General features: G+C 44.0%; 1 protein-coding gene across 2 annotated transcripts in view; it reads right to left on the bottom strand.

Moving 5' to 3' along the window:
• LOC147891862 (ARM repeat superfamily protein) overlaps positions 1-22,183 on the bottom strand; it is a 147,992-nt gene that overhangs the window by 31,773 nt on the left and 94,036 nt on the right. For both annotated transcript variants that reach the window (XM_087388423.1, XM_087388424.1), the window contains exons 12-15: positions 20,050-20,154; positions 12,376-12,493; positions 12,117-12,286; positions 11,909-12,022 (exon numbers count right to left, since the gene is read on the bottom strand). In XM_087388423.1, the coding sequence (XP_087244549.1) occupies positions 11,909-12,022; positions 12,117-12,286; positions 12,376-12,493; positions 20,050-20,154 (507 nt within the window). The remainder of the gene's footprint in view (positions 1-11,908; positions 12,023-12,116; positions 12,287-12,375; positions 12,494-20,049; positions 20,155-22,183) is intronic.

Genomic DNA, 22,183 nt, shown 5'->3' with positions numbered 1-22,183 from the left:
TGTGCCTGCCAAAGATAAAAAATGCGAGTTTCTCCTGCAAGAAAGAACTTGTGCGCAGGTACAACCAGTTGTACCGTACGTACTACAGATGTACGGTGAACTGCACGGAATCAAGGCGACCTTGTACGGCAACTGTACGCTAGCACGAGCTGTACGGACCTGTGCGGAAGCAGAGATTGTACGGAGGCAATAATGACGACCTGCTGTACGGAAGCAGGACCAGTACGGAAGTACTATACGAAAGTCAAGCCTATACGAAAGCAGGAATGAAGACGTGCTGTACGGAATATACGCGCAGGTACATCTGCTATGTACAACGATGACACAGGTTGTACGACACGTACGACAAACTAATTGCAGGTGTGCTGGTACGGGCAACGTAGGTACGTACGGCCAATGTAGATTGTACGACGATGATTACGCAGAAGGTACAGCAGGTACAAACAGTGATGGCGTAGCAGGTATGGTACGTACGACATCAGCTCAGCGACGCAGGTTCTGGAGTAGCAGATCCGTACGGACCTGTACGGAACGTACGGCGCTGTACGGACAGCTTTGTATTACTTCGAGTTGTACGGACGGGTTGTTGAAGCAGGAGCAGGAGCTATAGCAGAAGCAAGAGCTAATGGGCTGGGTGCAAGAGCTCAACTTGGCTCTGATACCAAATGTGAGATCGGAGAGAGAGAGAGAGAGCAAGAGAGTGAGCTTGAGAGCTGAAAGCTTGATAGCTGAGTTGCAATAGAAGAGTGTGTAAGAGTACAACTCAAAGAGTGAGAGATAAGGTTTTGTCCTAGTGACAAAACCTTAGTAGTCACTGACCATAGTTAGTGAACTAACTGCGGTTAGGGGAAAAAATCTCTTAAAGAGGGAAAAATGCCCCTAACTAGCTTATTAAATTGCATTGGTCACTGCTGAATTATATCTATAATTCTAACACCTTTTTCCCACCTTATCCCCCTAACTAGCTTATTAAATTGCATTGGTCACTGCTGAACGGGCAGCCTAGGTGAGCGTTAGCTGGGCACAGGTTTGAGTGTAGTCCAAATGCCAAGTGTTGCAAAAAAACCATATATTAGAAGACCAGATTGGGGGAGCTGGTGGCTCACCGCCCGGTCAAAGATCCAGTATAAAGGATCACCCTCCGAGCTTATGGCTTCATAAGCACCCCGCCAAGTCTATGGCCACAACCCCCATGTCCCATACTGCAAGAGTCCCCCAGTCTAGGTGTTAGGCCAAGACCTACTCAAGATCCCAGCATCCGAAGAAGTCCATCCCGAGGGATTCGTATAAATGAGCCACAACTCATCCATAGACTCACCCATGAGCTTGTCCTTATCCCAAGGGCACCTATACACTGGGAATAATAACCAATCCTCTCGTTTTTTTGGCAAAGAATACTAAACAACCCTTTTAAAGGGTCCATCAATTGAACCTAATGTTATGTGAAATTTTAGCTAAAGGCCATATGGCAAGTTTAGTATGTTTTAGTGATAGTGTTGCAGGAGGCCGTACTTAGGCAGTTTTTTTGTAAACCCTCCTTAGCTGTATAGTCTAGAGGGAGGTGGGGAATCACTAGGGCTTCCTGGATGTGACTCATTTCATGCCAATTAGGTCACCGGAGCCCAATCTATGTGATAAGTGCATTGAATAGGGGTTTTTGGGGGGGTCGAGTGGTTGGTTTTAAGACAAGGGCCATGTGTAAATGGTAGGGGGCGAGAAGCATAGAGAGGTTGGGAGAGGGAGGTTTTTAGAGAGGGAAGATCATGATAGACACGAGAGATTTGAGCAGTTTGACGGGAGGGAAGATCTTAGGGGAAATGGGGGGATGTTGTTTGTTTTTGTGAATAATAGAGTTCAATTTCTTTCTTCTCCTTCCTTCCTTTAGTTTTGCCTATTTTTGAAAATCTCAGAATTTTAAAAAATGCACGTTACATTTGGTGACATGCAGATTAGTCACGGAGGAAGAGAGGAAAGCTCATGATTTTGCATGGAGGCAATACAAAGTAGAGGGGCTCTCAATCTGAATGATGTGAGATTTACGCAATCGGCTTGTGGAAATTTGCTGGTAGGTTTCGACAAGTGCTTGCAATGTATGCATTGGGTTGGTTGTATAGCAATAGTGGTGTTGGACTCATCAACGTAGCTATCGCAGTGATCTGTAAGTGAAAGAAGGGACCAAGCTACGATTGCGATGCATTGTGTGAAAACAAGAGAGCTGGAAGCAATCCTTGGGAAGAATAAATATGTTGCTTTCATTCAATTTTAGTGGATAAAAACTACTTGCACATGCCACACCTTTAAAAAAGCTCCTTCGCAAGCTATACGGCACAAAAGAAAGACAAACTACTTCTAACATGTTGAAGCAAATTCTCCTGCAAACCATTTCCAGTATCTGTGTCACTCGTGCACACACATTCTTATTGATCGATAATGCATGGTGGTTAATGAAATTTGGTGGTATTGCAATGTATGGAAGAAAGCAGAGCTTTCCACCAGATGAGGTGAGGAAAGAACTTGATATCCAAGGAAAGCACTCCAAGTGCTACGCAAGAAAACAAATTTTGGGGAGGGGAGCATAGATGCGATTTACAAAGGAAACGTGTAGAAATGATGATTCAAAATATGTAAGAAGCAATGAAATGTGTTGTGGGATGTGTGAGAGAGAGAGAGAGAGAGAGAGAGAGAGAGAGTTTATTAAGGTCTTCGGAAGACTGATGTGTCTATGAGATTATAACAAACCCGATACAACAATCTGAAAGGGTGGAGCTAAATGCTACATAGTCATAAAAACATCTATACTACATAGTCCTAACATCTACATCAGCTACATCATCATGTCACGTCAAATCCAATGTCAAGTCTGGTGCCGTATTAGACATTGAACGCTAGCAACTATATATGGCTGCATTCCGGCGTGGCCTCCTGGCTATGGCTCTGCGTTTGACAAAGGCCACCGTAGCTCCTATAGGTTGCGCCCCAAGCCTAAACATGGAAATGATGGGATCATTGCTCAAGGAATATCCGCCAAATATCTTTGGAGTTGTTGCTAAACAAAACGGTTAGTAACTCTCCTCATTGCAATGGACAAAAGCTTGCTCTTCCAGCATACCAAATGGCGGTACTCAAGTATCATCTCGGGTTTCGGAAGGTTATGCTTGGTCTCAAAGTTGACGGTGAAAAGCCTTGCACTCATCATCGTACCAGCTATTGCAGGAGACCGAACCAAGGGGTGGAGGCCGTGTGGAGCAAGTCATGTAGGGGAAAGCGTGAAGGGCAGCCTCATGAAGTGAGCAAGTGATCAGAGCGGCACGGTCCCCTAATAGTAGTGTGTGATCAATGTATGTAGGCAGTGTGTATAGGCGGGCAGAATACTTAGATGAGAGACTACGGTCAAAGTGTATGTCATGGTATGTAGTGTGAGTGATCGTTCGATGATGCGGGCGGTATTGCGAGACGAGGTAGGTCTGATCTACCCCTTGGGGAGGTGGTGTAATAGAGAATCAGTGATACGAGATGTGAAGGCAAGGGATCCCATGATGTAGTCAACCACGCTCGACCCTCCCCCACGTGGGATACACGAGAAACCACCTGAAGAAGGCCACCGATTGAGACCATTGTAAATAATGATATCATAAACCTACCCATATCCAACAGTGCATGTATGTATGATGTGACTGGAGCCCGCCTATTGACGCAGACTCACATCATACTTGCATCATCTACGTCAATATCTTTCATCCATGGAAAACCTTCAAATCAAGGCTCTAGATAGCAACTTCCAACTATCTTGTACATCATCCAGCACCAAAGAGCTGCAAGGCTTGTGAGTCCTTGTACAAGAAAGTCTCCTTTATGCATATCAGCTATATCCTTGCACATCTGTATCCCCTCCTAGCATGGCAAACACATGAATAAGCATCCTCAAATCCGTACCCATAAAAGAGTCGTGGCTCTTCCATCAATACAGCAAGAGACACACAAAATGTGCCCCTTCTCTGCTTCACCCTAAAGCAAAACCTAGCTTCCACAAGAACATCCAGTTGGTCAATGTGTTGACATAGGGGGATTTTTCCTTCTAGTTGAAGTTCATGTCTGCTTGTCTATTTCACCCAACGAAGGAAGCTAATGTTTGGGTGTCAACTAGCATCGTAAAAAACACGCACACATCTCCTACAATGTTGAGCTACAATGCACCACCAACGCTCCGTTCATTCCCTATTGTGTGGACTATTGCCGTTAACATGATGCCAACTGACAAACCAAATCGCTTCTCTCTCATACAACCAGGACACAACTTACATGAGGACAGGGGGCCTTAGCCCAACTAGAGAGAGAGTGTTTTCAGACACTTTCAGGATCCACCGACAAAGCGTTGGCTTTTTGACACCTTAGTGAGCTCGACTGCTATGTATATAGCACCTTTTTGGAAAGTGATCTCTCAGCGACAAATTGGAGGAGATTTGAGTAGCTACAGGGAATCATGGAATTTAGGATGATTCAGAGTAAGCCCTCAGTCCCTCATCAGATAGTACAGGCAGAGTTTGCCATGACATCGCTTCATATTGATGCCATCTTTCAGACGGTGACTTTTCTCCACAGAGTTTGGGCCTCACCCCACGAGACTACCGAGACTAGCAAGAGAGTCCTCTAGATGGTTAGCAAAGAGTGGGATCATCATGGCATGGTATGCACGCGTGTCAACATGGTTTGCACATTAGGGTGTACTGCATGGACGCACCCCCTGAGCTGATTCTACGAGATGAGATTAACCCTATCCTACAATTAGATCTCCTCCAGCTCTATACATCTCGAACTTGGGGGCAAGACCAGGAGTTCCTTACCAAGATTCAATTCTATTGCAACCACTTCTTGAGATGCATGGGTCATAGGCTAAGGGTAGGTGTAAATGGGAAGATGGAACGTGAGTGATCTCAACGGACATTAATGAAAGGGTATCACCCTTTCATTGTGAATCTCACGTAGCATTCTCTCTACCACATTGCATTCATCCGCCCTCTCTCTCCCACCTTGCATGTAGGTCGAAAAAATAGAAACTTCTTACAAGGGCGCTCTTCCCCATTGGAGGGCCAATTGGCATTCAAATTCGGCATGCATTGCACACCTTTGCATTCTCGAAAAGACTGGTTCTTCACAGCACGCCCTTTGCTTCAGCCCACAGAGGCTTGTCTAAGTTTTTTATCTTGATGCCCTTTGTCCCATAGTCATGTGAAGCCTTCCGAGACATTAATATTTCTTTCTTTCTTTCTCTCACCTGGAGCTTCTAGGGAGTTGATACCAGAATTTCAGTTGAGATCTAAACATGCTTGGTTTGACTATATTAACATGTTTGATAGTGTGGATATTGTGCATGATAGGCTTCAAGACAAATGCTATGTGGATGCTTTGCTACTGAAGTGGCATTAAAGGATTCTTGAGCATGGTTGTCCAACGTATGCAAAAGTTGTGCACTACGCACTTCGACGAGAATCAATGTCAATACAGAGGAAAGAAGCAGCATGAGAAGCACGTGGAAATGGAACATGTGATGTTTGGTAGTAAAGAAGGTTGGTTGTGTTAAAGTGCACCAAAAATACGAGCAAAAATTTGAGAGTAGAACAGCGAATTGGAACAGCAAGAAAACTTGACGGAAATCGACACCAGCGTCGGGGAAAAAAATTTGCTACTAATGCTGAGAAAAACTCCACATGGATGATACAATAGGTATACCAAAGGCCCCCCTTGCTGATTGGCTTGCTTATGCAGCTGACTAGCCAACCTGGTAGTTAGCCTAACCCAACCCACATGGGTTGGGTCTGTGGCCGGCTCTACCTGACGAAGCTGGTCGAGCTTACCCAACCTAGTTGATTGTCCAAACAAACCCCAACCCTTGCTGATGAGGCGGCCAAATGGCCCCTTACCAGCCTCCAAACCTGGCCTAGAGAAGCAAGAACTCCAACAAGGAATCCTAGCGCTCGAGCCCTGGCGAGACGTATGCCTCTCTGTGGATGAATGTCATCCTCTCTAGGCGGGCACAGCCAACACCACATAGCAGCCGTCACTCACTATTGTACATACAGGATATGACTAAGTCCAACACCCACTCTCAGCTCCTGTGGATGTCAAATCAACCCAAGGGAACATTATGGTATAGGCTTGGTAAACAGGTCAATGGGTTGTCCTTCGCCGAACAGAAGGCTAGCAACATATCCCCATCAAGGATCTTTTCACAAACAAAGTGGTATTGTATCCCAATAAGCTTGGTCCGAGCATGGAACACCAGATTCCTTACAACTCCTATACAACTCTAATTGTCGCATTTGATGACGATCGGATCTCTCTATGGGAGCCCAGCTTCTCCATGTAGTCTCTGAAGCTAGACCACCTCGCAGATTGCTAAACACGCAACCCGCTACTAGTCCTCTGTGAAAGACAAGGCCATGATGGACTACTTGTTATATTGCTCCCGTAATGGCTGCTGAACCAAGAAAAAAACACTAGCCAGTTGTCAATCTCTGTGTGTGTGGATGTCCCCATAGTCGGAATCGCTCCATCCCTGTAGCTAGATCCTAGGCTTTACTCCTGTTCTTGCCACATAAAATAGTCCACGGTCCCTCGTACCCTGTGCACCTAAGGATCCGCATACATGCATACCAACGTGTCTTCAGTGGCGTCGGAAGGAGCCTAGCAACCTCACCGAAAAGCTAAGGTCCACCTTGACGCTACGGAGCCAAATCAAGGAACCAACAAGTTTCCTTTGCATCGTGGCATCCACCAGCTCACTGGAATCATGTTGGGACAGCTTGGTGTTGGGATCCATGGGAGAGGAGATGGGTTCACAATCCTCCATTTGAAAGGCTGCCAAGAGCGAATGAACGTACCACTCTTGTGATACAAAGAATCCCCTCTTGGTCTGCCAAATCTCTGAACCCAAAGTGAAGTGGAGCAAACCTAAATCTGTCGCCTCAAAATCATGTGACAAAGCAGCCTTTATATTAGCAATGTGGACCATGTGGCTGCCTGTCAGAACGAGATCATTGACATACACCATGATGAACCAAACTTGACTCCCAGAAGATCTACAAGTTCGGATCTGCCAATGACCTTCAAAACCACTTCCGAAGAAAGAACGCATCAATCTTTTCATTCCATGCCTAAGGTGCTTGCTTTTGTCCATATACCTTCCTCAACCTGTAGACCATCCCCTCTGAGTTGAAAACTTCAAATCTTGGGGACTATTCCACATATACCTCCTTGTGCAAGTCGCCACTTAGAAAGCAAAGAAAATATTTCCTATCACACTCGGGTGTGATTGGCTATTAAACAATCATGCAATGATTGATTTTAAGAATAAATGTTTGCATGTAGATAAGCCCAAACCAATTCCCTCGATTTACTCGCGAATTCTGTCAACAAATTTTTCGTCATCAATGATTCATTAAGATATTTTCTACCAGTCTAAGATAAAGCAAATTCTTTCAAGATTTTCCAAATGCTTTCACTGAAAGAGTTCCAACGACAACGACAGCCAGTGTATGTCATGAAATTCCAACTTCAGATTCAATTCCTGTAAGAACAACACAACGTCGAAGATCTAGAGATGTTCAAATTCTTCGGGAACATGTGACCTCAATGCTACAAGACAAGATTTTCACATTCTAAAAGTCCATGGACATGTGAGCCACATTTGGTTGAAAAAGAGGATGGTTCTCATCGCTTTTGCATTGATTTTAGGACTCTAGATCGGGTAACAATTCGGGATGAATAACCTCTTCCAAGATTAGATTATATTCTCGACTCATTGGCTCATTCAAAGTATTTCACAACTCTGGATCTCAAATCCGGATATTGGCAAATCCCAGTAAAGCTTGGGGACAAAGAAAAGACAACATTTCGCACACCTTTTGGTTTTTATCAATTTAATGTGATGCCGTTAGGTTTAAAGAATGCTCCCGGCACTTTTCAGAGATTGATGAATTCAGTTTTACATTATATAATTGTCGAGGGATGTGTTTTGGTCTACCTTGACGATGTTCTAATCCACACAAAGTCTTGGGAGGATCACAAAAGGGTACTCGAGCGAGTTCTTGAGCTTTTCCAAGATTACAATCTTCGGTTGAATCCAAACAAATGTATGTGGGCACAATCCGAATTGAAATATTTGGCTTTATTGTTTCAAGTGATGGAATTCGCCCAGAACCGGCAAAAGTGAAAGCCATTCAAAATGAAAAACATCCCAAAGAACGTCAAACAATTGCAGCGTTTTCTAGAAATGACTGGATTCAGCTCACGATTCATGCCCGAATTGGCAAGCATTTCAGCTCCTCTCCGAAATCTTTTGCTAAAAAATGTCAAGTTCAATTGGTCCACAGGATGCCAGCAAGCATTTGATCAAATCCACCAAATTTTAAAGGATGATGTTTTGTTGCGCCATCCTGATTTGCAAAAACTGTTTTTGATATGCATGGATGCATTAGAAGACGTATTGGGAACAGTACTTCTTGACAAAGATAATCAAGGTAAGCTACGACCAATAGTCTACCTGAGTGGGTCACTTACCAAACCGGAATCAAGATATGCAGCCACTGAAGTTGAATGCTTGGCAGTTGTTTGGGCAATTTCAAAATTGCATCCATACATTCATGGAACGACCTTCGAAGTCCAAACGGACCATGCGGTGCTCACGAGTCTTTTAAAGAAAAGAATCTACATGGTCGGTTCTTGGTAAGGATAATCTGATTGCAGATGCTCTTTCCACATCTTCAGACGGAATCTCATCTTTGTGGCCAATGGGATCTTCAATTCTCGCGACACAGGAGTCTACAAGGTTGCCATATACATCTCGGATGCCCCTTCCAATACCTCAGACGTTCCCTTCACTACCGTCATTACAGGATTTGAAGATTGCTCAAGAAAATGATACTGAGGTCATCAAGATAAAGCAGCAAGCACTTTCTCACCTCATTTGCAAGTAATTGATGACCTTTTGTATTTTCACAACCCGCCCTTTCAACCTCGACTGTTAAACAATTCAGAAATCATTACTTACATGCTTTTCATGACGGGATTTTTGGAGGGCATTTGGGATTCCTCAAAGTTCTAACTAAGCTGCAGACAAGATTCTATTGGCCTAAGATGCAATGCTCGTTGCATTTGTACCTCAAGTCGTGGTCCACCGCAATTACATTCAAATTTCAAATCTGAGGTAAAGCGGATTGTGGTAGATAAACTAAATGTGAAGCAACAATTCATTAATCCCCATCACCCGGACTGCAATGGGTTGACAGAACGGTTAAACCGAACAATGAAGATGATGCTAGCAATGTATGTGGATCCCCAACACTTGAATTGGGATGTGTCACTTCCCTACGTAGTTGCTGCATACAATACAACAATTCATAAGTCCACAAGATGTAGACCATTTGAAGTACTTTTGGCCGACCTCCGAGTTTTCCACCTGAGATTGGAACAATTCAGCATGATAAAATCAAACATAAGGATGCCCGACAATGGGCAAGTTTTTTGGATGACACACTAACGTTCATTCATCAAAATGCCTCTGCACATCTAAAAAAGCTCACAATTCCAATATAATAAACGACATAAACCAGTTCAATACTCCGAAGGGGATTTGGTGATGGTTCATTATCCCACAAGAAAGAAAGGGCTCGCAAAAAAATTCTGGCGAAGTGGATTGGCCCTTACCACATTCTAACCTGTTGGTTGAACCACTTATGCATTGGAGCGATGCACAGCAAGCTGCAAACGTAAAAAAACAACTGCCCACATTGCCAGAATCAAGCCTTATTTTGCAATGACTGTCCATTTTCCAGAAGGGGGTAGACATGATGACCTTGCCATATCGGATCACTTGCCACATCAGCCTCCAGCGTTGACGCCAAATCAGCCTGCGTCCACATCAGCTCTCTTGCCAGCTCCAAATCTGTTGGTAAGCCTTTCTTGATCTTATCCGGCCTCAGAGAGGTTGTAAGCGAGTGTAAAGCTCTACATAAAGGTGCATTTGCCAGCAATATAATTGGTCTGTTTTGTCCCTTCTTGATCATTCAGTCTCCTTTTTCATGTCTTGCCGTGTCATTTACGTAGCATTAGTCTGACGAGTAGATCTGGCTGCTACGATACCTACCTCACCAAGATTAAGGATTTTAGAGAGCAGCTCATCATGTGAGAAGTGCAGCGGAAATGAACGGAAGAGAGAGAGAGAGAGAGAGAGAGAGCACGCCTCACACACACACACTAAGAAGGAGAGAAAGGAGAGAGAAAAGGCACAAGAGAACTGCAAGTGATCTCTGGAGAAAGCCCCGCTACAACTAGGGGAAAACCTTGGAACCAACGGGCTGCTCGAGAGCTCATACAAACAGCTCAACTGCTCCACAACTCTCCCTTAGCACTTCTCTACAAGGCAGGCAAAGCTGCTGCAGACCTGCTCAACTGAGCTAGCAATGCTCCTCCACTGAATGATGAAAAGAGGACTGAGGGGGGGGCCTATATATAGCCCCCCAGCCCCTCCTAGTCGGCTAACAAAGGGCAGAGCTGACCAGCCTGCTGCCTAGTGGCCGACCCAACAGGCCTACATGGCCGACTCTACAGCCCTACATGGCCGCTCTACAGCCCTACAAAAGGGCTTCTCAGGGCCCTATATCAAGGCTGATACCTATATCAGGGCCCTATATAGCAGGGCAGCACACAGCCCTATACATAGGGCTCAAGCCCACTGCCTATGGACATGCCAAGTGACCGACCAGCAGGTCGGACCACCTCAACAAGAGCAGCATCTGCTGGGGCCTACACAACTGCCCACAGAGCTGCCTACAAGGCCACCTCCGCTGGCACAAAAGGGCGCCTCCACAGCCAGCCACTATGGCATGAGTACGGGCCAACATGAGGCGAATACCTATCCTCACGGGCGGGGGGGGGGGGGGGGGAGGGGGGGGACACCCACAACACAAGCCCTCACTCATCTACCCTAGCCTCTCACTGGGCGGGCACACCCACAAGCAAGGCCCTCTCTCTCTACGGTGACATTAGCAGATGACCTCTAACACATCAATGTTGATAGATTGCCCAGATTCACAAGTAGTGTCCACGACACTTGATAGGCTCCCAAATTCATACCAAGGATGTGCTACAACATTGAGGTTGGTGGCCATGGGTAATTCCAACCACCATAGCTTCAATCAGCTTGTTACTACTGCAAAAGGAGCACAGTCGTCAAAACAGGGTTGCTTCTATTCATGCAGATCAAGCCTTTGCAAAGGGAGGGAAAATTACTGCAAGCCCAAACCTTCATGTGGTACCTCATCATCTTCTTCTCTTGCTAATGGGAAGAAGAAGAAACATTGTAATTATTGCAGGAATCCTGACCATGACATCTCTGAATGCCGCAAGTGCATTGCTTCGGAGAAGAAAAAACAGCAACAGGGTCTTAATGCTACTATTGCCCATGATCACCCTCATGAGGCAGCAAACTTGGCTCAGGATGAGTGGGCATTTGTTGTGACCTGCCACTACAATCCAGAGACGCATGCTTCAGCTTTATCTATAAGATTCGAAGTCAGCCTGGTATTTTGACAAGGGTGCTTCTAAGTACATTACCTCCTGCAAAACTCTATCTCACTACTTGATTGATGCTCCACATTGGGGGCATTGTCACTTGTGCAAACAATACATCTTATCCCATGAAAGGGATTGGTGAGATGCTGGTCACAACAGTGTCAGGTGATACAGTGACACTTGTGGAAATTTTGTATGTTCCTAGTATCAAAGAAGAACCTGAATTCTATTTCAACCATCTCCACAAATGGCTTCAGAGTTCTTTTGGCAGCCATCGTTGTGCCCTGTATGATAAAAAAGAGAACAAGATGAATAAGGAAGTCCATAGAATAGAGCCGACCTCCATGTGAGTGGAAATAGTCTTATCAGCAGCCTTAGCAATGCGCAGAAAAGAGGTACAGACTTGAAGCCTTGCCCGTGAGATTTCAAACGCCTTTGGATCTTTCGCAATACTCTGTAGTCAGTTCAAGCATATCACCCAAAAGTACACATAAACCATACCTTACAAAACAATGCAATATTATGGTGAGATCCCAACTTCCACTTACTTTCTGAACAACAGGGAGACTTGCTAGCAGGTCAAAAATTTTATTTACAACAGTAATTGTTGCAGTCGGTGAACTCCTCAAAAAAGGTCCAGTCGCATCCAATAAGCGTCCATGGATCTCCACGAATGCAGGGTCATTCCATTTTACCCACAATAGAACCTTCAGCATTTCTGTAATTCACAATCATCATTTTGTTTTTAAAACTATCATCAATTTTCTAATAGCTTTTTTCAAAAGAAACAAAACAGTACTGGGTTACCTTCAAGATGCATCTGCAATGTAGGTAAATTTGTAGATGAAGGAAGCTTATCTCGATCAAAAACCGTGTGAATAATGGCTTCCAGCAATCTTTGTGAGCTCTCTAGAACTGCCAAATTCTGGTTTGAAAGGGGCAATGAAAATTCATCAAGCATTGCCTTGTTTTGCAAGTAATAAAGCAAGGATGGAGAAACTCAGGATCACATCCACCACCTTTCATGCAGAGTTTATATACACAGCATTTATAAAGTTGCAATTAGATGAGTTTAAAGTGCCTGGAAAAGCACAATCTTTTGTCGTCTTCTTTCGGGCCATCCAGAAAATGTGTACAAAAACTTAATTTTACTTGTTCAAACTTCAGAGGTAATAGCACATTGTCTTTCTTAGGACATTCCAAATCTATTTGCTCAAAAATCGTATCATATCAGTGTCAATGGATCTACATTCAGTCCTTGTTGTACTCTAAGTCTCCGGGACTCCCACCAAGAGTCACACCTGGGTCACATCATGGTTACCTCAGCAACTGCCTACTCACATCGTGTTCACATGTGTTCACATCTTGGTCACTCTGGAGGACACAGTACATGACTTCACATGACTTGACATGGACATGACATGACTTGACTTGGACATGACTTGGACATGACTTGACATGGACATAACTTGACCTGGACATGACTTGGACATGACTTGACATGGACATAACTTGACCTGGACATGACTTGACATGACTTCGACATGACTTGACAATACATGACTTGTAGAGGACTTGGACATGACATGGATATGACAGGAGCAATACATGACTGAAGAGTACCAAACCTCAACCTCGACCCACCATGGTCAAAGTTGATCAGAGGGAAGTAGAGGGAAGTACTGGCGCAATCGTGCATGGGGTACACCTGTTGGTGCACATGGGAAGCAGTCCAACAGTTAAGAGGTATAGGTGGTACACCAACCCTTGCAACCAACTAGTGTCAGGAGCACATGGAATAGACAGGAGAACACATGGAGCACGGGATTCATTGACTCAGAATAGGCAGGAGTGTTGCAGAAGCCATCAAGGGCGAAGCGGCCCACAAACGGTGGAATGGCTAAGGATGCAAGAAGATATCCAATAGGAAGAAGGAAAGGAGATTTCCAACGGGGGGAGCAGATGAGGAGAAGCTGAAGAGGGGGAAACGGAGGAAAGGGGGGGACATGCTAGTGGGGGCGAGAGGCGTGAGTGAAGGAGTGAGAGGTTAGAGTCAAGAGCTCGCCTCGTGTGTATCTTCTCCTGGTGTATCTTTCATCTTGCTTTCTAATAAACTATGCTACTTCCCATCTCTGCTCGCTTCTCTAAGATCTCTTCCCGTTGTGTTCTCCTCCCCTCCTCTCCCTTCACCTGGTACAACGGACCCCGTGTCATGTGGTTGAAGTTCTTTTCCGTTCATGTCGAGGGTTGGCTTTTATGATGTTCCGCTTTGGTCTTCTTCTTGCTCACATTACTTCAGCACTTGTACCGCTTGCACATAGTTGACACCATCGACTAGCACTCGCCTACGTACCATCAGTGGCCCTAGGCCTCCGGTAATACTTCTCGAAGTGTTAGGAACCCCCCCCCCTCAGACAGTCCTTCAGTCACTGCTCCTCAAAATAAGAAGTCTTCCCTTCTATTCCCAGAGAAATTGTCATAGCAATCCACCAGCAGCATGTTAAGCTACAACTTCTACATCTGCAGCTGAGTGTGGCACTTCTAAGTTTCACCCTTTGAGCATCATCTTCCAGAAGCAAAGCCATCACAAGTGCATAGCTTTTGTCAATATAAAGGTGGTGGCATGACAAAGATAATGTGCAGTGCCTCCCCTGCGAATATTGAAATGACCCTCAGAGAGCTTTATGCCGCCTCTCATGCAATTCACAACACAGGTTAAACCATTGTGGCAAGGTCCACATGAAAAAGTGATGGAGACCACCCAAATTAACTTCTACTGTGAAAAGGGAAAATTTCTCGTGCCTGAAATTGCAGGCGCATTCCTGCCAGTACAACTGTTGGACATCCAGAGGCAAGGCAAGTCCAGGAAAGCAACATGGAGGTTAGTCAATGTTATTCCAATCAATGTCACAAACAATGATTGTGGTATTCTTTAAGCAAGCCTAGGAAACCCTTACAGTCACAAAACTAAGAAAGGAAGCAATCCTGGCTGACTCTTTTTTATTTAACATGCATTTTATAAACAAATAGGAATTGCAGACTCGGTCAGCACAAAATCTAAAGAAAGGTAGGATAATGTGTACTGGCTGATCTCTATAAGATTTAAGCTAAGCAATGTGCTTTGGAGGCTGCATCTCGTGCCCATTGTGTGGTTTAGGGGAAATAAACTTGCACTGGAGCAACTTTGTGAAAACCTTTTGGAGTAATTGTAGGGCATTCAGTGCCTTTTAACATAAGAGAGAGGACACAGTTCATACACGTCAAATGACATAATTCCCTGAACAGAAGCAAAACTTCTCCACCATAGCTGGAGAAAGCAGTCCCAAGTTGTCAAGAAAGACGGGAGAGAGGTCGTCAATCTTGAGGAAGGACTTGCTGTGTTGAAGAAGAAATGGGCTGATTGTCGAGGGCCACCCTAGGCCGTCAATCAAGAGGAAGGAACTGCTGAGCTGAAGGAGAAATGGGCTGCTCGGAATGAGATGGGGGGCCAAGATCTAGGGAAGGAGCCTCCTGACCTATCACTGAATCTGAGAGTCTGCCATCTCCAACTCAACCTGCTCAGTGTGAGACGGATGGCCAAGATCGGAAGACAGAACCCCTTGATCTGCTAGAACTAAATTTGAATGTATGTCCAACTCTAACTGCAACCTATTTCTGCGGAGGGTCAACACATGCCAATTGTGCCACCTTTGGGGAATCCCTAGAGAAGTGGCCAAAGAGTGGCCGAGTCTGCAAACTGGACTTTGCCAAAATAGAGAGCCATCTGTTATAGAACATAATGTGGTCATTGGAGATATTAGGGTCAACAGCAATGACCCTAACACACGGGACCTCGTCAGCCCTGACTATGACAAAAGACTAGATTGGAGAACCATTGTGACTAAACCAAAAAAAGCAACAATCGTTGGCAAAGAGTTGGTGGAACCTCATTAAATAAAGATGTGATCCATCTTTCCTCTTCCACTAGCTCAAATCCCAATGAGAAAGATGAGAAGAATATCATCTTGGAGCCAAGTGCTAAAGGGCTAGCGTGAAGCACCACATGTGCAACTTCAAGGGAATCAAAGACAACCTGAAAGAAACCTCTTTTGGAAATTCTTGTCCTCCCAGGAAGCTTGCCAACAAGGACTCTCCACAAAAGAAAATTCAGTTTGAATGAAAGGGCTGCCTTCCATATCCACCTCAATCTTAGATTCCATACGACTAGACCTTCTAAAGGGGCATGTACTTTCCATTGATTCCTTACCAGCACTGCGACGGATATACCAGTTTCACCCTTGAAATCTTTCATGTTCACTTGGGAGAAAGGATTCCTTATCCTCCACAAGAAGCCCCTGAAACCCATATTTTCTTTGAAAAAATGACTTCTAGATACTAATAAGTCTTGCTAGAATCTTTGACTACGAAACTTTAATAGGCATCTCAAACAACACTACATCTTGCCAAGGATCATCAATCCCTTTTGGGGCATTCAAACAAACTAACAAAAGAAATACTTGAAAGGCCAAGAGAAATGTCAAAAGGAATGGCGGCAAGCATCCAATCCGTGGCTTGAGCCCTAGATGAAACATCCCCCAACCACGGCTTATAATCAACACAACGTGATAAGGTACAACTCCAACAAAATTGTGGGACACCCCCACCAACAACCCATAAGGGCTCGAGCTAGCAGCTCACCTCCCAACTGTAGGCTCAATACGTCGAGCCACCCCCGAGCTTGAGGTCTAGACCACCGCGGATAGGCAGCTAGCCTCCAAGCTTCACATACCACATCCCCTTTCCATCCCTTGGTATTTAGGCCTTGGCCAATCACCCAAAGGATGGATTCCCGACGTGGGAGTTGAGGCTAAGCATGTGAATGATTAGTCATGATTTTCTAATCCGCCATGGAAATGGCTGGTTACACCACCTAGGTGACAGTGACCGGAACAATGTGAGGTTGCTCCAGTGTTCAAGAAATCCATTGGAATATCGCTTAGTTGTGCAAATGGCCTTCACCTATGCTATCAATCAACTTTACCCTAGAGTGAGGATTCACTCGGATGACAGCTGAATTGAGAAGGGAACTTCGTAGACTCAACTTTAGATTAAGCATAGGAATGGGAATATTGAGTACTATCAAGCTATGAATTCTTCTATCCTCTACTTGGATATGGCGGGAGAGATACATGAAATTATTGCTATACAAAGGATTTAGGCTTTCCTATTGTAAAAGCAAGGAGAGAAGCAAGTTCTAAAAAGTAGAGGCAAAATTGATAATAACATACATACCACATCACCCAAAAGACAAAATGGTGGTACTTTACATTAAGAACTCATTATTTAGATTTAGGCTTGGATTCAACTGAATTCTCCTCCATATTCAACCATTATCTAGATTCATCCTCTGTGTCCTCATCAATACTTCTGATCCCAAACAAGCACTAGAAATACTTCGGGCTTGAAGCCCTAACGAGGCTTTCAATTCCTCTTGCAAGCACTTTATCTCCCGAATAATTACTTTGGGTTAACAAGGCCGAAGTTGGGAGATGGTCTCATCCTATGGGAGCAATCTAAGGTTGTAGTACGACAAAAGCTCGGCTTTATCTTGCCATAGAGGATAAACTATGGAATGAAACCAAAAGGCTTAGCAAGGCTGATAATCCAAAATGCAAATGGATCATTCTATTATTCTTCGGTCGAATTCTAGGTGCTAGCAGCACTATGGCTTCACCCAGTTTCTCCAAACAAAATCACTGCATGGATTGCCGTCCATTACGTGTGAACCACCTTCCAAGGTGCTGCACACAGCTCCTGTATCAAACGTGTAACAGAACTAGGCTGAGATGATTGCAATCCAAAATCCTCCCTTGCTCCCGAGATGATCAGCTGCTCAGCACAACTTCACACACAGTCCTGGATTTGCAGCAGTCTGCGCAGGTAAACAGCTCTGAATACTTCTGGCTCCACAACACCATTTATTAGTGGAGATCGTTCTGCTGTTGTGTTGTGTAATGATAACTCAGGGGATTAGGACAGCTGCTAGATGCTGCTATCCACACAGCGATTATAGGCAGCAAGCGGCAGATCACCAGGCATAAAAGCAGCAAGAAGAAATCGATTATCGACAGCAAAAATCTTCAAACACCCATGACTAAATAGGCAGGGATCTTTCATTGAGATAATAGCTTTACGCTACTTTGCCATAATTAGACTCTGCATGGATTACTTTTAGCAAAAAGTATTTCCTAGCTTTTAAGGGGCATGTGCAACCTTTACCAAGATAAACACACCCAAGGGAATTTACGCTTTCCCTTTCAGCATCAGGACTCCACATAGCTTGAAGCTGGCAAATGAAACATCCCCTAACTAGGTCTTGTAATCAAAAGACCCCGGTAAGGCACAACATTGAACCAGAGTCCAACAGAACCATGAGATGCAACCAATAAGGGTTGGAGCTAGCAGCTTACCTCCCATCCATAAGCTCAGTAAGGCGAGCCCACTCGAGCATGAGGTCTAGACCACCGCGAAGAGCTAGCCACCCCAAAGTCCAAACATGCGTCCCATACCACATGCCCTTTCCTGTAGCTGCTGCTCTCAAGCCAGCATGTCTACATCCTAAGGAGAGCACTCCTTGGGACCCTTAATACTTGCTTTTTGAGTTGGTTCAGGGCCATGAAGTCTTATGTTTAGGTGCAGCCAAGACTGCCAAAGCCTATCAAGTAGCCTCCACTGGTAGGGAACTGACCCTGCTAGAGGGCCTTATATAGGGCAGGGTCTGGTCAGCCAGCAGCAAGCTAGTGAGCTGAGTTGATGGCTGGCTGGCTGGGTGAGCCTAGATCTCATTCAATCAGTTGTCCAACGGGCTCTTCCAGCCAGCCTCTATCAAGAGCACTCACTCCATTCCGACGAGAGAGCTAGTTGGTGCACCACAAGTAATGGATTTGTTTATGAGTAACATATTTCATCTCCATGGATTGCCGAGATCCATAATATCATATAGAGATATAGTAGTCATTTCTCAAACGCGGTATTTGATGCACTTAAGACTAATGTTGAATTAGTAGGGAACAGATAGTTAGAGAGAGTCAACCACACTCTTGAAGATATGCTGAAAACAAATGTTTTGTCAAGACAAAAGTACATGGAACAAGTGGTTGTCATTACTTGAGGTTGCCAATAATAATCGAAAGCATTCACCCACACAGATAAGTCCTTTTGAGTTGAATAATGGGTTAAGAACTGCTAATCAACTACAATTGGGATTCCTCAAAAAGTGCCTAGCACCGCATATTATGTAAGCTAGATGTGGGAAGCCAAGCCACAGATAGGGGTAAGACATGCAGAAGAAAATAGAAATTTTAGAGAGTTTGATGAAGGAGAGATTTTTTCTTGGCATTCCTTCACATGCTAAGACCTTAAGTCCTTGACTCAGAATAATGCGTTAAGTTATCACCCCGATATTATGAGCCATGGGTAATTCTGAAAAGAGTAGGCAAGTTAGCCTATAGACTAGAATCACCACAAGGTTGCAAGATGCATCGAGTGTTTCGTATTTTGTTAAAACTATTTTTATAGACAATTGATTCTCTAATTGATGGAATAATACGTTACCACAATGGTAGCTTGGCATGGACTTCCTCTACTTGAGGCTGGGAATCCATTTACCAGATATGGAGAGCATTCCCAGATTTTATCATCAAGGACATTGATTCCTATAGAACGAAGAATGTTACGTTCCAATTGAATGCGACATGAACTAGGAAGTATTAGTCAATTGAAGTCTTTGGAGAGACCAAATGTCACCAAAGATGGTTTAACATGACCCACGTGTGTAAATCGTTGTGCATATTGGTTTAGTTTAACATATGCAACCATGGTGTGGTTTATGCATGGTTTACGGTTTATAAGGTCAAAGACAAGCTGCTTTCTAGGCCTATGTATTTGGGGTGTGAATATGGTAGGCTGGTTGAAGTATGTTTTGGCTGGGTGGGGCCTCCGCCGCAAACCCAATATGGTTTGACTTTTGTCGTTTAAACAATTTAGCACGAGTTAAATAATGTATGGGACTTTGGTTGTACCGCCTGCTACCTTGACTTATATGTCATAGTAGGAAATTAGTTCCACTTCTTTTTTGTAATCATAGCAATTGGCACCAACAGTTCAGCATGCATTTGTTTTGCTTGGACAAGCCTCTGTCCAACTTCACGTACAATACCTCTGTCACATTTAACTCTCTAGAAAGAGTAGTGCTAACCCTACCATGTCAGAAGTTGAAATAAAGACATATTTTGATGCTTACCAAACATTGAAACCGTCAAGGTCAAACTATCAAACAAACTTAACCACACAAACACATCTCCTTTCCAATTGACTTCTGTCCATATCAACTCAAAGCTTTTACTAAAGACTGCGTTTGAAAATCGTTTACATTGCAAGTTCTTGAAGCATGTTCGCATTCTTTCATTATTGAATTTGAAAAGATTAAAGATGTAACCTTACATTTTCAGAACAAATAGTGTTTACACAAGTCTCTTTAATTTTTTCAGAGATCTTGCCAACTGCTAGAATTGGGCGTTGAAGAGCCACCATGCGTACCAGGTCCAACTGCAGAATATTTCAGAAATAGCCAAATTAAGCATCATGTCCTTCCTATGCAATCAACTCAAGACAAGTTCGATCAGCAGGGAAAAAAACCAAGTTCGATCAGCAGGGAAAAAAACCATGTGATTGTAAAATAGCTCCTCTTTAAAGACGTTTGATGATTAAATAGATTAAACGGCATGCTTTATTTCAATTATTGTGGTGTTAGCATTTATTACATAGATACCTAAACTGATAACATCGATTCGCACATCATCATAAAGATAACATTACCTTAATACTAGATGAGTTTGTTGTCCACCGATATTGTATGGAATCCGACTCTAGTTCAATGAAGGAGTCTAGGATCCCCAAGAGAACGGTGCAATAATAATTTTTTGCACCGCACATGCGGCAGTTTGCCAGGTGTCATTCTAAGGCTTAATCTAAGCCTAGGGTTTAGGATTCCCTACAAATACAAGTGGTGTCACAGCACCTCTCCCAAGGCAATCCTGCAGGCAGTGCTCCTATGAATCCAGGCACAAACAGCAACTACAAGAAGTTCCATTGCTGGAACTTATCCACACAAGGGAGACACATAGCTTGCAGTGATGTGCGAGCAATCCTCACAACTCGTGGTAACAAGCACACAGCCCGAACAGCCTAGCATGCACTCCAATGTGGTTTACAGCAAGGCAACTCATCTTTCTTCGACTCTAACAAGTTGAGAGACCTACAAGAATAGGGGTGCATAATCATGGACCTATTTTCGGAAGAAAAAAAAGGGGTCCTGAAATTCCGTATGGCAGCTATTTTGAGTGACAAAATGTAGAAAAGGGGGTAGGGGCACATTTAGAGAGAGAGAGAGAGTGTGTGTGTAGGGAGAAGAGAGAGAGTGAGTGAGCGTAGGCAGCAGGTAGCAAGATTAAACTTCGCAAAGAAGTTTCGACCTTTGTTCAACAATGTGACGTATGTCAGCGCATTAAATCTGACACAAGTAAGACTGCTGGTCTTTTGCAGCCTTTGCCTATTCCTTCGGAAAGGTGGGAACACATTACAATGGATTTTGTGTCTGGTTTCCCCAAGGTTGGTCAGTTTGAGCAGATTTTCACTGTTATAGATAGGCTGAGTAAACAAGCTCATTTTATTCCCTGTAAAAAAGAGTTGTCTGCTCCTGAAACAGCAAGGTTATTCATTAGGGAAATCTTCAGGTTACATGGGTTACCAAAATCCATTGTATCCGATAATGATGGCCGTTTCATTAGCAACTTTTGGACAGCTCTATTAGAGAATCTCGGAACCAAACTGAAATTTTCTACAGCCTTCCATCCTCAAGGAGATGGACAAAGTGAGAATGCAAATCAAACCATGATTACTTTACTTCGAGCTTATGTCCATGACCAACCTAGAAGGTGGCCAGAGTTCTTACCCATGTTAGAGTTTTCTTATAATAACACTGTACATACTTCCACCAAGAAAGCCCCATTTGAAATCATCTATGGGCAATGTTTACCCTCCAATAACACACTTGGGGGAGCGAATTTTTGCTGCTGACCAGTTTGCTGAGGATATGTCACAGGTTATTGAGCAGGTAAAAGAACATATTAAGAAGGCCCAGGTTCAACAATCCAAGGCAGCCAATAAAAAGTTTATTACAAGGAGGATGATTGGGTTTTATTGAAGATTGATAAAAGAAGAATCAAGTCAGTGAGAGGAAGTACCAAACATGTCAAGCTAGCACCGAAGTTTTATGGTCCATTTCAGATTTCAGCAGCTTTATATCCAGAAGAAGGATCCAGAGCGTATGAGCTGAAGTTACCAGCCCACTGGCGTATGAAGAACATCTTTCATGTGAGCAATTTGAAGAGATACCATGGCGATACTTCTGCGTTTTTGGATACTCAGCATCAAGAAGAACCTGAACTTGAAGATGGGACTGAAGTTCTTACTCCGGAACAGATCGTATACCATAAAGAGAAGAGTACTCGTGGAAAGAAGAGATATATGTATTTATTGAAGTTTAAAAACCAGCCAGCTAGTGATGCACAATGGA

The sequence above is a fragment of the Dipteris shenzhenensis genome, chromosome 17 (assembly GCF_047967505.1).
Source record: "Dipteris shenzhenensis isolate YYH24624 ecotype China chromosome 17, Dip_SZ_1.0, whole genome shotgun sequence".
Taxonomy (NCBI): Eukaryota; Viridiplantae; Streptophyta; class Polypodiopsida; order Gleicheniales; family Dipteridaceae; genus Dipteris; species Dipteris shenzhenensis.
This window is presented reverse-complemented; position numbering and strand designations above follow the sequence as displayed.